Below are 17,590 nucleotides of genomic sequence, written 5' to 3'. Positions count from 1 at the left end.
AATGTCTAGGAAAGAGTAGTTTGATTACAGTGTGAAGGATGAACTGGGAGTGGGGGAGAGTGGAATTATAAAAACCTAAAGAGGAGTTATTGCAATAGTTTAAGCAGTTATAAATGAAGGCCTTAACTAGATTGTGGCCAGAGGGAAGAGACAGGAGGGAATAGCTATGAGAGATGGGGAAGGGGCAGTGATATGGCTAGGACACAACTGATTGGCTGCTCAAGGGGAGAGAGGAAGAAGGCCAACACTCCAAGCACTGGAGAATGGGTGTGGAGTAGGACCACAGAGAAAGGGGAAAGGTAGAAGTGATGAGGAGGCTGGAAGGGAAAGCAAATGAGCTCAGCTTGGGATGTCTTGAGGGCATCAAGATTCCTTCAGGAAGTCAGAGATGCAAGTCTAGAGCTCTGAGGCCCATCTGAGAATCTCATCACTGGGAAACTTGATGGGCCTGTCCCTGTTGTTAGTGGGTTGAGTTCCCAGAATGCTCCCTTCACTTCTCATTTGCACTTGTGTTTGCTAGACAAATATCTGTCTGGTTTGCTGCCTGCTTACAAACAGATCTAGGTTCCTTGCCAAGATGCTAACAAGTGTTTAGCACAGTCTTTGGACAAGATAATTACTAAGATAAGGTAGGGGACTGGACCTGAGATTTTACTGAAATAGGGAACTCCCGGGAAAGAGGAAACTCCCTCTCCCAATGCAGTTGGGCCCTTTCTCTGTAATTTAGTCTTACAGGGTTGCCTAGAGCACTAAAAGATTAAGTGACTTGCCCAGGGTCACACACACACAGAGCCAACGTAAACCTCCTGCTCATGACAAGCTCTAGGCCAGAAATAGGAGCTGGGCACATAATGCAATTCTACAATGAAACCACTTCTTATGTCTTAGCTTTCAAACTCTGCTCATTTGCAGGCCAGGTTGAGGAATTTATAATAGAGGCAGCAAGGTGATACAATGGATGAGGCACTGAGCCTAGAGTCAAAAAGACCTGAATTCAAATCTGGCCTTAGACATTTAATAGCTATATGACTCTGGAGAACTCACCTAACCTTTATTGGGGGGGGGGGCGAGAAGGGCTGTAAAATGTGGATAATTACAGCATTTATTGCTCAGGGGTATCATGAGAATAAAATGGGATATTTGTAAATCACTCAGCACAGTGCCTTCCCCTTCCCTTATTCCTGAGGCAATAGGGAACCCTGAAAGATTTGTGAGAGAGGATGGAATCTCATGGTCAGATCTGTATCACCACACTGGGTCACCTCTTTGCTTAGTGCTTGCAACTGCTTTTTTAATTTTTTATCAGTGTTAACATGAAGTCATAATTCATATTTCTCAGTCCCAGGAAGCCTGTAAAAGAAGGTATTGGAACCCAGGAGCTTTGGAGCAAGATGCCAGTATGGTAGAAAGCAGCACTCTCTGTTGTGCAGCCAGAGCTTCCTGCCACTCCTGTAAAACAAGGGCATTGGACTGGGGCAGGGGGCCGGGGAGGGGAGGACCTTCGACCTCCAGGCCACAAGGGGATTTGTTCTATAAAACTGGGACTCAGTCAAAAGACTGCACCCAAGGACCTAGAAGGCCATGTATGGCCTGCAACCGCAGGTTCCCCACTCCTGAGGTAGATCAAGGATTCCTAAGCTTTTGTGTGCTCATTTTTTGCCTCAGCCTCTCTGGCAGTCTGCTAAAGCCTATAGACCCCTGCTCAAAATCCTGTTTTTAAATGAGGAAATGAAATACATGAGATTACTAAGGGAAATGCTTATATTCAAATCTAGTTCACAAAATATTTTTTTTAAAAAAACTCAAGTTGATGAAGCCCAGGCTAAGAACCCCTACCCTAAAGGATTTCATAGGTCCCTTCCAACTCCCAATCTCTGAACCTGTGTGATTTCAGGCGTAGGCGGCTATCAGTGTAGACACACGCTTGATGGCGCACATGCACACACACACACACACACACACACACACACACACACACACACACACACACACACACCACATCCAAGCCCCATCATGAGTTCAGGGAGGAATGCTGAGCATGGTCACGCTAAGGAAGGAAGTGAACCTGGTGTGGACCCAGGTGTCCTCAGTACCCAGTCCCAGCACCGAGGTTGGTCCCTTCTAGCCCCCTGTTTGCCTGTGCTCTCTGACCCGAGAGCAGCCTAAGGGTGGTTCAGTTTATCCCGCAATGCCAAGCAGTATTACTGGGAGCAAGAGGGATGGAGCTTTTCACACAGGTTCAGAAAAATTCCCCAACTTAATGTGAACCCATATATCCTCTCGGTGGGAGAGTGGGAGGTAGGTGTCGAGACATCTCTGTCCATCAGTGGTGACTTTAACCCTTTAGCAAATGCATCTGAGGGAAAAGGGGGGACCCTGGGGCTATTCAACTCCTTTATCGTCTCAGAAATGCAGAGACTTCCAAAAAACTACCGGGAAAAAGGAGGGACTTAGGACCCTGGGAAGAAGCCTGTAGCATCACTTTCTCCCTCTCCTGTGTGAGTGTGTGTGAGTGTGTGTGCGCACTCTCTCTGGGAGAGTGTGAGTGTGCGTGTGTGTGTGTGTGTGTGTGTGTGTGTGTGTGTGTGTGTGTGTGTATGTTACCCTGCTCCTTTTCTGCCAAGGAGTAGGTTAAGAAATGCCCAACTTTTGTTCTTGTCTCTAGACAGATGTCAAAGAGGGGCTGGACAGGGCTCGAGAGGGAGGAGAAAGGACTGGAGAGTGTGGGGAGGAGCGCAGGCAGAAACAAGCGCTGAGGGGCAGGCGGAAGGGAGGAGGGACACGCGCCTGGACCGGGCACTGCCTCAGCAACCGGTGGGGCTGCTGGTGGGAGCAGCTCTCTGTCTGCCCGCACCTGTGTGCGTCGGGCCGCAGTAGCCAACTGCTGCTTGCCAGTGCCGGAGGGCAGACAGAGGGAGGACCAGACAGCTGGCCTCGGGCTGGGGGCTTGCCTGCCAGCAGGAACTTGGCCATTGGTGAGTGCTGCCACCCAGTGCCCCGCCCGACCCCGACCCCAGCCCCGGGGTATAGGAGTAGCACCCAGGGAACAAGGGGCTGCGGAACGGCATGGGAGTCCTTGCCCAGATCGGAGCCTCACAGTGGCTAGGCTCCCTTCTGAACTTAGAGTCGCCTTTTGGGGACTGCTGCCCTTTGGGGAAAAGGCCACTTCCTTAGGCTTTCTGCCTCTTCCTCCCCTTAACTCAGCGGGCTCCCTCCCCATCTCCAACCTGACTCCCACTCCCCCCCCCCCCCCCAACCCCAGCCGCAGCTCTCTTGGACGCTACTGATTTCCATTGGGTGAAGGAGGCGGGGGGAGGGAAGGAGGCGGGAAGGAGGAGGAGGGGAGAGGAGGTGGGGGCAGAGTTGGGATCCTTTCAAAACCCAAACCTCACGCTGAGCCTCTCTCTCTGTGGACACTCTGCCTCAGAGACAGGTTCTGCCTCTGGTCTCTAAGATGTCTGGAAAACTTCTCCTGATATACCTGGCCATCTACCCGGCCCTCCAAATCAGGTGAGACGATTGACTTCCATATTCAGACCCCAGCATCCTATATCATCCCACCCCATCCTACCCCTTTCATCAGGGAGAGAAATTGATAAAAGTCAATTATTCTCTCCTGTCACCTCCCGCCCCCCACTCCTGTCTCCCCTATACTGACCCTGTTTGTGTGTCCCGAGCCCTTCTCCATTTCTCATAGCACGTTAGTCCTGGAAGAGACCTTAAAAATCATTTTTCCTCTCATTTTTACCGGTGGGGAAACTGAGTCCAGCTTCCCAGTTGATGGCTCTGGCTTTCCTAATGAAGGATCTGCCTGATGTCTTGTGGGGAGAGGTTGGGGGGGGGGGGGCAAAAACGTCCTCTCAAGTCGGGGAGAGCGACGACAGGGAAGCCCTGTGGAGCCCCAAGTGGCCTGCCCCTCTTGGCCTCCCCAGCTTAAGGCAGGGGATTCGGATAAGGGGAGAGCTGGGGAAACAGGGGAGAGTTGTCCTGGGGCCAAGGTGGGGGAGTCCAAGGGTCCAGTCTCCTAGCTACCAAGGAGTCCGAAGCTAAGTTGGGGAGGGGATGAGAGGAGAGGAAGGGGAGTAGCTTCCAAACAGTGCGGTAATGTCACTGGGCGACAGCTCCTTCTCTGTGACCGCGTTGCTTTTTTCCTGCCTGCGTGGTAGGGGGCCTCACCAGCCCGCCGCCCAGCCCCGCTCCCCGCCGTGCCTGCCCCCATACCCACCAGCGCGCGCATGCCCCAGGTTTCGCTCGTCTCTTCCTCCCATCCCATCCTTAGAGACTCTCTCCCAAGCCTCTGGCTGGGAGGGCGGGCAGGCGGGGAGGGGGCGGGAATGTGCATCCTTTCTGCTTCCTCCAGCCACAAACGGTGGCGCCTAGAATTCATTTCCACATTCTCCAAGTGGGTGCAGTGGCCAAGCTGCCTTCGGATTGTCAGTCTCCGCTCAGTTCCTCCCCTGTCCCTCCGAGTTTGCAGGGGGGGTGAACAGATTGACCCTGGCAGCCCTTGCCTTGCTACCTCCCTTCAAAAAGGGGCAAAGAGAGGCTTTGGGTGCATGTGCCAAGCCAAAATCCCCAGCAGACGAGACTTAGTCTTGTCTCTTTCTATATGCTCATTTAGTTGTTCAGAGCTCCAGTCTATCTGGCTAGGACCCGCAGTACGCTCGGGTACAACCCCCCACCACCACCTCCGCACCCACAATAATGGGTGAAAAACAGGCTGGGGGGTTCACCAGGGCTTGGCACCTCCTCTCGGGGAGACTGGGCTGGGGGATTACCTGCCCTCCCACAGGGAGAGACCTGGAGGTAGCTGGCCCCCAAGTTCAGTATTGGGGGGTGAGACTTCATCTTAGAAGCCCACCACGCGACTTTGGGAGAGACCCCGACAAGTAGACAAGGGTGGTGCCTGGCTGCCCAGGGCCTGTTGCTCCCTAGCCTCTCTCCCTCCCCCTCCCCCTGCCGTTCTTAGGGTGGGGCTGGCGGGTGCAGATGCCAGCTCTATACCGAGGCCAGCCTTTTGCCTCTACGAGGCTTTGCTGTCAACAGCTCATAGAGTCCAAAGCACACGGATTTTCAAGTTTTTTTTTTTAATTTTTTTTTTTTTGTTTTTTGTTTTGGTTTTTTTTTTTTTTTTTTTTTTTTTACTATTCCTAGCCCTGCTAGTGAGCTTAATGGCTGGATCGGGGAAAGAACATGTTGTCAGCAGATCATTACCCTCAGGGCTCCAGGGAAGTGGGATTTTACTGGCTGGAGCTAATTGGCAGAATAAGGCAACTTAATGCCCATCAAATCCCATTACCAATGCAGGCAGAGACTGGTACAGGGACTCGACTGGGATGGGGATGGGAAGGCTAGGGGCTCCTCTGGTTCCAGGCTAGGCTGTGGCCCTGCATGCTGGGCTGGATGGGCCTGGTGCCCAAGAGGGCCCTCCAGAGGCTGGGCAGTTTGCTCTTCCAGGACACGGGCTGCCCACTAAGAGTTCTCCAGCTCTGGGCTTGCAACACTTCCCTCACCCTTGTCCCTCCCTCTGCAATCCCTTTGCTCAGATTGATTTTTCCCCTGTCTGGCCCTGGGCTAGGACTGTGCACTCTTCCAAGGCCCTGATCGCCATCACTTTAGATATCTCTGGAATGTCAGGCTTCAAACCCCTAGAGAGACCCTTCAAGGTAGGGTGTAGAGAGCAGGGAGGACTTTACCTCCCTTAATGCCAGTGGCATTTCCCTGGTTTGACACTAGCAATGATCCAGTCATCTCTTAGTCCCCCAATGCAGCAGATGAAGCATTGTCAAAGAGCTTCAGAGCTTTGGAGAAGGCTAAGTCCTGCTGCCCACACTGCTGTACATAACCTTAGCCCCGGGCACTCACCTGCTCCTGCACTCACCCTCTTCTCAGGAGGGTGATGTTCACACTTGGCCTCCTTTCTGCTGGGGTATTTGAGTGGGTATCACTCTCCTGGGCCAGTGATTTGAGCTGGAAGGCTTCCTCTTGGCCATCCATTGAATTCTGGCTAATCCTCATTTGGTGAGGGAGTGAGACCCTATTCTCTCCTGAACATGGTGTACCACTAGTGGGCATTCCCTCCAAGGGGGCGAAGAAGAAGGCCAGGGATAGAGCACAGACTGCTTTGAGGTCTGGGTCTGCATACCCTAGGTATCCTCATACATCTGATCTAAAAACACCCTAGGCCAATTTAGATTCCATCTCCACCATACTTCCTTCCCCCTTCCAGGGATAAGGAAACAGGTATTTTGAGCTCCATTCAATTTTCCATCTCTGAAATAGGTTGGGTTTGCAAAGTGGTTACCCCCAGCAGCCGCTAATTTCCTCCTGCCAGTCTAGGTTTACAGTTCTGCTATATGCCACCAAATGGGTAGACCTACACCAGTGACTGATATCTCCAAGATAACGTACACGAGCTGGCTAATTACTGCTTTTTACTAATAAAAGAATGGGATGACAGAGAATAGAAACCTCTAAGAGATGAGTGACATCTACTTCAAAAAAACCCTATCATTTATCAGTGAGGTCATCCTTCTAGCAATGTAGATCAAATGCCTTGCAATGCCTTGGGAGGTGGGTCTTGTGAATAGTTGTGACCCCAACCCTTCATACCCATCAATAGGTAATTGACCTATTGCTGCTGAGCCCCCTCACATTTCACCAGGCTCGTCTGCCAGGCACAAGCATGGTTTGTGGCCAAGCCAGGATCTGAACCCTTCCCAGCTGGGTAAGTTTTCCAGGCCTCCATTGTGATGGATTAGCCTTCCTCTACCCAAGCCTACTTCCAAGCCATGATGAGGTATTGGAGAAGTCCTTTAGTATCATAAAGGTGAAGATTTCAAATAAAAAACTGAAAAGTTGAGAATTGACTGTTCTTTCTAAATGAGGTTCTCCATAGTAGCAGTTCCAACCCTCTTCATCTTTCATCAAACCCCTAGGCTCCCTCTCTCTCAATCAGGGTTCTCTTCTCTTTCTTTACTGATAGGCTAGAGCAGTGGTCTCCCAAATAGAGCCATGCCTTCAAGGGTTGTGGTATGACCTCAAGGGATATATAGTTAACCACTCATGGGATGGGAAGATGGGTCACAACCCCACACTCCTGTGAAAGCCAACCACATCTATCCTGATCCTTCAACACTTCTCCCCTCTTCCCCCTCCTTTTGCTATGAAAGTTCCTACCCTCTCCCCTTCTGAGCTGGATGTCGGCCCCTCAGGATAGTTAGAATTGAATCTTTCCCCAGGTACCCACTATACCAGCTATGCAGATTCCAGGAGAAAACTCTTTTTCCAGCATCCTTGGTCCCTCTTCCCAGATTGCCTTGCTGCCACAGATACCCTATGGGGGCTCTGGATCATTGACCCACAGTGAGAAAGAGCCCTCCTTTTCATTTTGGGTAGGACAGAGTAAGTTACACAATATGAGCAGGCCTATCATGTAGGGTATGACCTGCAAAGTTTTCTTTATGTCCCCTATCCCCATCCCTCTTCCAAAATCATCATCTCTATCCTGGACTGTTGCTTCAGCCTCCCAGTCTCTCTCATTCTCTTCTAATCAATCTCCACACAGCTGCTAAAATGATCTCACAACACCCCAAGTCTGACCACTGTCACTCTCCTGCTAAAGGACCTTCTATAGCTCCCCAGTGCTACTGGGATAATATACAATGCTCTTAGTTTCAGTACCATATACATTTCCAGGATTTTTTCACATTATAATCTATGCTGCAGGAAAATTTCTGCTTTGGGAACTCAGCATTCCATACCTAGCCTTTATTCCACTGCACAGGCTCCCTCCTCACCTCTGCCACTTAGAAGTCCTGGCTCTCTTCAGGAAATTTTGTCACAGTTTCCCTTATATGCTAAACTCCCCTTTGAGAGCAAGGAATAGTATCTGTCCAGTTCCTTGTACATAGTAGGCATCTACTAAATGCTTATTAGATTCTTATCAATTACCAGTGAACTAAAACTTGTTTCACTTTGACTCTTCCTAGAGGCCTAGGAAGGCTGTGCTCACTTGGGGCTGCTGCCTACATATTTGCCTTTGCCTTTTTTTTCTTCTGACTCCCTTTCTGGATCTCTAAAGCCCTTCCAGGTGGTCCTTTATCTAGCCTCCTAGTCTTATCAGAAGGAGGCATGGTCTCCAGTGAGCCCTGGAGTCTTTTCTCCTTGGAAAGAACAAGTGAATCCCCAAGGTGTCTGCTCCTTTAGCAGCTATAACGCCAAAGCCTGACTGGTCTTGGTCCCAGCTATGGTGCAGTGGAAAGCGTCAGAGAACCTCATGGTTCAAACTGTAGAAGACAGCCAAGAAAGGAAGGTGCTACGTGCCCAGAATCACCTTCTGGTAATCTGTCTGCTTCTTTTGCCAAATGGTCTAGTGCTTGCTCTTGCTACTGTAGCAACAGCTACCAGTGAGGGCCCTAACTGAAAGCCACTTGCTAGTGTGAAAGTTATTTTGCATACAATTGCTAGAAGATGCCTTTGGAGAGCTGGGAGGGCAATCAGGAACTTGAACTGAGGGATTTGGGGATAAAGAAAGGCAGATCATTATGCCAAAGGGGATTTGGGAGAGAGATCTTAGGGACGGGCTCTTGTCTCACCCGGTGTTTCTTGATCCCTAGCACTGACAGTGCGGAGGAGTATGACTATGATTATCTTGGTGTCAACAAGACCTGGGTCCTGACTCCCAGGGCACAAGAGACTGATGCCACCCAGATCTTGAATACTCTTCTGAAGGACTATGACAGCAAACTGAGGCCTGACATTGGAAGTAAGTATCAGAGAAGAACCTGTCCTTTTTCCTTAGACCAGAGTAGAGAGAAGTCAAGGGGAGAGAAAGAGAAACTTCCCAAATGGTTGTGGAATTGGATTAGAGAATCTGAGGTGAGTGAAAGGTGGGACAGGACCTGAGTGCTGGGGTCTCTAAGCACTAGGCAAGCAGATATCACCAAGCAGTAGGCTGGGACCTATGGCAGATCTTCTAGATCCAAAGGGCAGATTCAAATCCAGGCCAAGCACATGAAGCCCATCATGATTTCCACCTCACCCCTGCCTGCTGCCCACAGCTGCTGGTGCCTTCCCTTCCCAAATCCATCCCCATTCATCCTGTGTAGTCATTTCTCAGGGTACAAACTGAGTTTCCTATTAGAATGTGTTACTTGAGGGTCGAGAGATTGCTTTGTTTTTTACCTTTGTGTCTGCAGTCTTACACATAGTAGGTGCGTACAGTCCATATGTTTTCCAACTTGAATATTTGAGGGACCAGTATGGTGACTGAAGTACACATATGCAGTCTTCCTTCTCGCCATCTCCCCTTCTGACTGTGACATTGCTGGCCTTTTACCTTCTCTTGTCTCGCTCTCCTTGCAGTCAAGCCTACCAATATCGATGTTGATATCTACGTGAACAGCATTGGGCCAGTTTCTGTCATCCAGATGGTAAGTACCAAAGGCACCAGTTGGGGACTCCCTGGCCTGGTGAACTCCTGTTTGTAAAACTCCCAAGCTTGGGAATAAATTTTAGAGTTACTTTGGTCTGCTCTTTGTATCTAGAAGTTTCTTGGAGTGTATATGTTTGGAGGAAATTTTAACTGGCTTCCACCACATAACAATACCACAAAAAGCAAAGCTAATGATTGTTAGTAGCCACCCTGTAAATAAATCTGAGGGTCTTTCCCGAGGGTGTGCTGGTAAATGTTTAACAACCTGCTGTCCAAAATCCCCCAAAAATGTATACTAAGAAACACTTTTATGCTTATTCTGAATTATTAATATTTTCTTCACTATTTTCTTAGTCTAAAAATCAACAAAACAATCAATCCAGCCCAGATTTGTACCATTTGACTATTCTGAGTTGTAAATATTCACACTGAAAATTTAGAAGTTGGCCCTTGGGAGCCTGTGGGAGCTGGTTCCAGCACACACCTACTTCATTTGCATTGCCTACCTCAAAAAGCAGAGCAAAAACTATTTTAGACCCTGTATTTAAAACAATTCAATTCAATTCAGCACTAAATTATGCCAAGTTCTGGATGAAGTACCTAAGATACAAAGAGAATAGCTATGGCTCCCAATGAGTCTTCTTCTGAAATTAACCTGGAAATGGTACCTCTGTTTACATAGAGAAATTGTCTTAGTTTCTTTGGATTTTGATCTCTTTTTATTCTTATTGTTATTTTGATTTTTCATCACCTTCATTTCTGAATATATTCCTCCCCCGTCCTACCCAGTGAGCTATCCCTTGTAACAAAGAGAGTGGGAAAAATCGGTTCAGTAAAACTAATCAACACAGTAGCAACACCTAACACCATATGCAATGTTATATATCCATAGTTTTCTACGTCTGCAAATAGAGGAGAGAGGGGGGCATATATTCTCCTTTCTAATCTAAGGTCAAGCACGGTCATTGCAATTACACAACATTCAAACCTGGTTTTGTTTTTTTGTCTTTTTTTAAAGTTTACATTGTTGTACTCATTGTGTATATTGTTTTCCCGGTTCTCCTTACTTCCCTCTGCATTATTTCTTATGTCTTCCATCAATTCTTCATATTCATTGTTTCTTATGACACCATAATATTCCATTCCATTCATGTATCACAACTGGTTTAGCCGTTGATAGTCAATGAGCACTATGCTGTTTCTAGTTCTTTGCTACCATAAAAAAGGCTGACATGAATATTTTGGTATATAGGGGATCTTTGTTTTTGTCTTTGACTTCCTCAGGGTCTGTACCTAGTAGTGGAATCTCCGGGTCAAAGGGTAGGGACATTTTAGTCACTTTCTAGGATAGTTGGACTAATTTGCAGTATATTTTTTCTTGGTCCCTCTAAGATTAGTTAGTCTCTTGTTTTGTCATCTTTGTCCATTTACTTGATGTTAGGTGAAACATCTGAGTTGTTTTGATTTGCATTTTTCTTACAATTAGTGATTTGGAACCATCTTTTATTTGATTGTTAAGATTGTTAATTATTTTGAGAAATATTTGTTCATAGCCTTTGACCACTTTTGCATTGGGCAATGGATTTGGTATATGTGTGTCTGTGCATTTGATTTATATGTATGTAATTGTATATAAACTGATATGTATGTATAATTATATATTTGTTAAGTTGTTTTACATCCTGGCTGTCAAACCCTTACCAGAGCTGCCTTAATTTTATTTGTATTAGAGTAGTGTCATGTCAAATAATGGAAATGATATATTTTATCTTGGTCACAACTTTTATCCTTTGGTTAAGAACTCATTCTCCAGCCATGGCTTTGAGATGTACTGGGTCTTGCCGTCTTTTATTTTTTTAATGATGTCAAGTCAACAAGCATTTATTAAGCACTTATTTTGTTCCAGGCACTGTACTTAGCCGTGGGCATGCAAAGAAAGGCAATTAATATTCAGGCTGTACATCCATTTTAACCTTACTGTGGTATAATTTGAGCTTATTGTGGTAAGGTGCTGGTCCAAACCTACTTTCTACCAAATTGCTTTGCAGTTTTCCCAGCAGGTTTTGTCAAATACAGAGTGTTGTTTTTCAAGTAATTTATGTTTGAGGGGTTATTGAACAGTGAATTATTAAGTGTGATTGTTTCTGGTTCTTCTTTGTGTAATTGTTAACCATAAGCAAATAGTTTGGATAATTACTGCTTTATAGTATAATTTGAGGTCCCCCTTTATTCCTACTTTTTGCCATTGTTTCCTATGAGATTCTAGACCTTTTGTTCCTCCAAATGAATTTTGCTATTATTTTGCCTAGCTTCATAAAATGTACTCTTCCGCAGTTGGATTGGTATGAGAGCAAATCTATACGTCAATTTATTACACTGGCACAACCCAACCATGAGCAATCGTTATACTTCTAATTATTCAAGTCATCATTTAAAACATGTTGTCTAATTATATTTATCTTAAATGTGTCTTGGTAGATTGACTTGTAGGTAGATTGATATTTTATGCGTTTTGTAACTATTTTGAATGGGATTTCCCTTTCTATTATCTTTTCTTATATTTTAAGAAAGTATACTCATTCCTTGCTCTGGAAATCTTACAAAATCCTTTGACCAAAAGCAAAGCCATTCTAACCTGACCAGTCAGGAGGCTATTAGTTAGGGAGAAAAAGAAGGGCCTTGGAAAGAGAGATCATGGCATATACGATCAAAGGTAGATTTAGAGCTACAAAGGCCCTTAGAAGTCATCTAGTAAAAGACACTTTTTTGACAACCAAAGAAAATGAGATCCAGAGGGGTTAAGGGATTTACCCAGTGTCACCCAGGTAGTGCCATTTGGCAGAGCCAGGATTTGAACCCAGGTCCATGGATGCCCAATCTCTCACTCTTTGCACTAATACTATCCTGGAGCCCAAGGCCAGCCAGCCCAAGGACTTTGTTCTAGGAACTCCTTGAGATTAATAATTCCTCTTTCCACTCTGCTAGATGATTCAGTGGCTAGAGTGTCAGGCCTAGAGTCAGGAAGAGTCGAGTTCAAATCTACTCGCGGACACTTACTAGCTGTGTGACCCAGGGCAAGTCACTTAACCTGTTTGCCTTAGTTTCCTCATCTGTAAAATGAGAATCATAATAGCACCTACCTCCCAGGGTTGTTGTGAGGATCAAAATGAGATTAATAATTGTAAAAGCAATTAGCACAGTGCCTGACACACAGTTAACGCAATATAAATGTTATCTGCTATTATTGCTATAGAAAGGACCCTTAGAGATCATTAGCCCAAGCCTTTTATTTTAAGCAGAACAAAACAGAAACCCAGAGAAGGGAAAGGACTTGATCTGGGGCATTAGTAGTAGACCCAGGAGCTTGAACCCAAATCTCCTTACTCCCAGGACCAGCCACCCTCCCTTAAGCTGAGATTCTGGTCCATCTGGGGTAGGGGTAGGGGTTAGGGGGAGAAGTAAATGTTAAGGAGAGAGGGACCGAGGCTATGCCAGAGTAAGGAGCAGGGCAGGAACATCACATTCTGTAGGTCCTTCCATTGTCATTTTTCCATAGCTTGAGGCCATGTGCTAATAATTTTACAGGGCCTAGTGTTCATGATTCAGTGTCAGAGCTAGTAGAGACCTTAGAGACCGAATCCAGCCTCCTTCATTTTACATGAGCTGTTGTCTAGCCTGTTTCTTCTATTCTATGCTTGTGTAATTGATGTTTTGAACCCAAGTGTAGAATTTTACATTTGTCTCTGTTACATTTCCTTATGGCTAAGCCAGTAGAGTCAAGACCTGTTGACTCAGAGTTCAGGGCTCTTTCCACCACCCAGTACCACTTCAGACCTGTCTCTCACACACAGGTCTGGTGACTGGTGTACCCAGACTAGTCAAAAAGGAAAGGTAGTACTTTCTGAGGTTCTAGGAGGACATTTTCTAATTTTCTACTTAAGAGATCCATTTAACTTCTCTAATATCTTAAGACTTTTGAGATGTGTAAAATAGAGCTCCATGGTGGGAATAACTCACAGGCACAGGCCCTCCCATTGCTATGTCCATATCCAATCTGTTCATGTCAGTGCAAGGAAGGCCCAAGTGAACATCAAGACAGAGGAGACAGGTAGGGGAAAATATGTGACAATAAGGCAGCTTGAGTATGAGCAGAAGGAGGCAAGGAATGGTAGAAGTTATCTCCTGCTTTGCACTGAGGATGTATATAAGAAGATGGGGGGTTTTATTTTAAAAAATACCAACTCACCAAGGCTGGCTCCTTCTCCCTAAGAGCTGTACTCTTATATTCCTCCAGTTACCTGAACCCTAGAGCCCCGTGAAGGTCCCCTAGACTCAAGCCTACACTTGCCATTCTCTAGGGCTAGCTCTGGCACCATTCTGTTTTCTTTGATTTGACTGATGCCAATTGTAGCATGAGCAGGAGAAGGGGGAAGGGAATATGGCAAGGGAATAAGCATTTGTATAGCACCTACTTGTGCCAGACACTTTTATCTCATCTCATCCTATAACACTCCATGAGGTAGGTGCTACTATTATTGTCCCCATTTCACAGGTGAAGAAACTGAGGCAAACAAGGATTAAGTGACTTGGCCAGGGACACACATCTAGTAAGTGTCTGGGGCCAGATCTGAACTTGGGTCTTCCTGACTCTAGGCCCAGCACTTTATTCACTCTGCCTCCTAAGTGCCTCTTGGGCAGCTAGGGGATGTGGTAAGCAGACATCATGGGGTGATGTGACTATACCTCTTCGAAATCTTGGGGGACACACAAGCCATATTCTTGTGTGTATGTGGAGGGCATGAGTCTTAAGAATTGGGAAGGGGAATAACTCACAGGCACATCTTCCTGCTCTATCATGCTACTCCTGAATCATCTCTGGGGCTACCACAGCACCTAGCATAGGTGTTTAGTCAATATTTGGTGGATGGATGAATTATTAAAAGGGATGTTTTATGAACATGAAGAAGGAAAAGTGGTGATTACACAAAGCCAGCATGGTGGCTTCATCAAGAGGAGGTCCTGTCAGACTAACCTCATTTCCTTTTTTGATAAAGTGACTAGATTGGGATCAGGAAAATGGCACAGCCATAATATACCTCAATTTTGGCATGGCATTTGATGAAGTCTCCTGTGATATCCTTGTAGACAAGAGGAAGAGAACATATTATGATGTGGAATTTAAAGCTGGGAGACTTTAATGAACATCTGGTCAAACTACTATTGTGTTTTACAGATGAGACCCAGAGGTGAAATGATTTGCTGAAAGTTATATAGGTATTAAGTAACAGAGTTAGAATTCAAGCTGAGGTCCTGTGACGCCAGAAACAATGCTTTTTCTGCTATACTGTAAGATGCAGGTTGAATGATGGTATTTGCACAACCCACTGGAGAGCTGGAACCAAAGAGCAGTGATCAGTCTTAACCTGAAGGCAGAACTTTCTGGTGGCCCTGTTCTGCTCACCATTTTTAGTCAATGAGTTGGATGACATGCTTATCTTATTTTCAGATGATGGGAAGCTGGGAGGGATTGTTAACACATTAAACAGTAGGACTGGTACCCAAATAGATCTTGACTGGCTAGAATGATGAGCCAAGTCTAATAAGATGAATTTTGCTAGGCATAAATGTAAAATCCTATATGGGCTCAAAGCATTAATTCCACAAGTATAGGATGGAAGAGATGTGACTAGATAATAATTTTTATAGAGAAGCAGAATGATACAGTGGGAAAGAACGTTGGATATGGATTTAGGAGATCTGAGTTCAAATCCTGGCTTTGCCACTTAACACCTTTGGGACCCAGAGCAATTTTCCTCATGTCTCTGGACTTAGTTACCTTATCTATAAAATGAGAGGGTTTGAACCAGATGACCTCTATGGTTCCTTCCAACACTAAGTCTGGGATCCTGCCCAGCTGCCCTCATGCCGCCACCTCCCCTCCCCCATCACATATGTCCAGAAACAGGGGTCCACCTCAAACTTCCATGTACTTGCTGAATTAGCATGTTCCATGGTAAGGGGTGGGATGGGGATAGCTATTTTATAATAATAACTAACATTTATATAGTACCTACTATGTGCCACACATTATATTAAACACTTTACAATTATTATCTCATCTGATCCTCACAACAACCATGCGAGGTAGGCACTGTTGTTTTTGATCCATATACAAAAGACCAGATGTTCTGCAGATGGTGAGCACACCATGGCAGCCCCAAACCCAAATACAGACTTAGGTTGTAGCAACAGATACAGTGTCCAGAATGACGATGGTCATAATCCTCCTGTCCTCTACCCTGAGTTTCTCACATCCAGAAAATTATGTCTGGTTCTGGGGGCCATGATTTAGGAAAGAAATGGACAAGTTGGAGCAGGTCCAGATGAGGACACAAGAATTACTTGGGCTGAAAACCATGTCACAAGATGATCAGTTGAAGGAATTGGGGTGTTCTCCCTGGAAAAGATGGGCCTGGGGGGAGTGGGGAGATTGCCGAGGGGAGGGGGAATGATATGTTTGCTGTCTTCCAGGATTCTAAGGGCTATTGTCATGTGATGTTGGCAGAGTAGGCAGAACTAGAATTGTATAGAAGCTGCAGGGAGGCAGGTTTCAGCTCCATATAAGGAAAAAAGGCCTCAGTAGAGCTTTATGAAAGCTGAATGAGCTGCCCTGGAAGGTAGTGGGTTCCCCATAACTGGAGGTCTTCAAGAAAAGGCTAGCTGGCCATCTCCCAAGCTTTTTGCTGAGGATTTTTTCACGGATATGGATTGGTCTAGATCAGAGGTGCCAAACTTACAGTCTGGGGCTGTATTCTGACTATCAGGTCTGCAGAACTCCTATGACTCAAAACCAATTTAAAATGTAATTGGAAAATGTCTAACAAAATAAATCAAAATGTAGAACAATATAGATAATGCTCATTTATAGTTTTCTAAGTCAAAGTAAAGCCCTCAGGGATCTGTTTCTATTTGACCATGACCCCACAGTTCTAGATGGCCTCAGAAGTCCCTCTGGTGGTCTCCAGTTCTGTGACTGAATGAATGAATGATCATTTCATTCTCCATACTCTTTGGGGATTAGGACATGCTAGTGCCTCCAACATGGATTCACTATTATTATCTCCTGGCTAGAGAATATCTCCAAGCCTGGTTTAGTACAAAGGTAGAGTGAGGGAGAAATTATCTATAGATTCCTGCCTCTGGCATTTTGATATCATTGGCAAATATTTGATGATGTCATAGACATTTAGAACTAGAAGGTTACTTAGAGATGATCTGGCCCAAACTCTCTCCTTTTATAAATGAGTGAGTGACTTGAGGCCCAGAGAGGGGAAGGGGACTTATACTCAAGATCACACTGCTGGTTAGTTGGTGCACTGGCATTGGAGCCCAGTTATCCTGACCCCATCCATAACAGCAGTGAAAATACCAGTATGAGGATGAGTACAGTGTTGGGGGTTGGGGAGTGGTTAAGTGAGGTGCTGGCCCTGGCTGGAAGGCTGCCGAAGCCCTTCACAATTGGAGAGCGAGTGGCCACTCAGTGATGCCAATCCTGCGGCCTCTATCCCTCCTGGCTTGGAAGAACCTTACCAGCTTCCCAGCAATGCACATTGGCTGGTGTGAATACCACCCAATCATAGGCTTTCAGATATAGGAATTAGGGCTAGAGAGCCATACAGACAACTCTCTGGCTGGACCTCCAGGTGATAAATCATGCCAAGATGGGAAACTCATTTCGCTCCCTTTAAAAAATGAAAAGAAGATGTGATTTAAAATCTCCTTCTTAGGAGCTAGGAACTGGACGCCTATCATCCATCATCCAAATTGGACTATATTAGTTAAGAGCTGTTTGAAGGAAGACGAGCTGCAAACGCAGATTGTTACACAATGCCAGAACAATTGCCACCTAAGTGGCTCATTTTTTTCACATTTGCCCTGTTAATTGCGTTTTGTCCTTGGGGTTGTTTTCTGAAGTGAGGTAAACCTCCTCCAGATAAAACTTCAAAGTTGAGATCCTCTTCAGAAAACCATCTCTGCTGCCAGATTCATGGAGGTGAGTCAGTTGAGCTGAGGGAGCAAAAAAAGTCATTTCTGCCAGTGGCCCTCATGGCCTTGCCAGATTCTCTCTCATTTTGAGGCATCAGGTAGAAGCAG

The 17,590-nt window shown here is 46.0% G+C and overlaps 1 protein-coding gene across 1 annotated transcript in view; it reads left to right on the top strand.

Moving 5' to 3' along the window:
• Nucleotides 1–2,788: 2,788 nt before the first annotated feature.
• Nucleotides 2,789–17,590, top strand: part of LOC140516204 (gamma-aminobutyric acid receptor subunit gamma-4-like) — a 63,224-nt gene continuing 48,422 nt past the window's right edge. The window contains exons 1-4 of the mRNA XM_072627227.1: nucleotides 2,789–2,975; nucleotides 3,428–3,510; nucleotides 8,619–8,767; nucleotides 9,367–9,434. Coding sequence (XP_072483328.1) covers nucleotides 3,455–3,510; nucleotides 8,619–8,767; nucleotides 9,367–9,434 — 273 coding nt within the window. The 5' untranslated portion in view covers nucleotides 2,789–2,975; nucleotides 3,428–3,454. The remainder of the gene's footprint in view (nucleotides 2,976–3,427; nucleotides 3,511–8,618; nucleotides 8,768–9,366; nucleotides 9,435–17,590) is intronic.

The sequence above is a fragment of the Notamacropus eugenii genome, chromosome X, assembly GCF_028372415.1.
Source record: "Notamacropus eugenii isolate mMacEug1 chromosome X, mMacEug1.pri_v2, whole genome shotgun sequence".
Classification (NCBI taxonomy): domain Eukaryota; kingdom Metazoa; phylum Chordata; class Mammalia; order Diprotodontia; family Macropodidae; genus Notamacropus; species Notamacropus eugenii.
The sequence above is the reverse complement of the archived record's forward strand: the minus strand, read 5'-3'. Positions and strand labels throughout refer to the sequence as shown.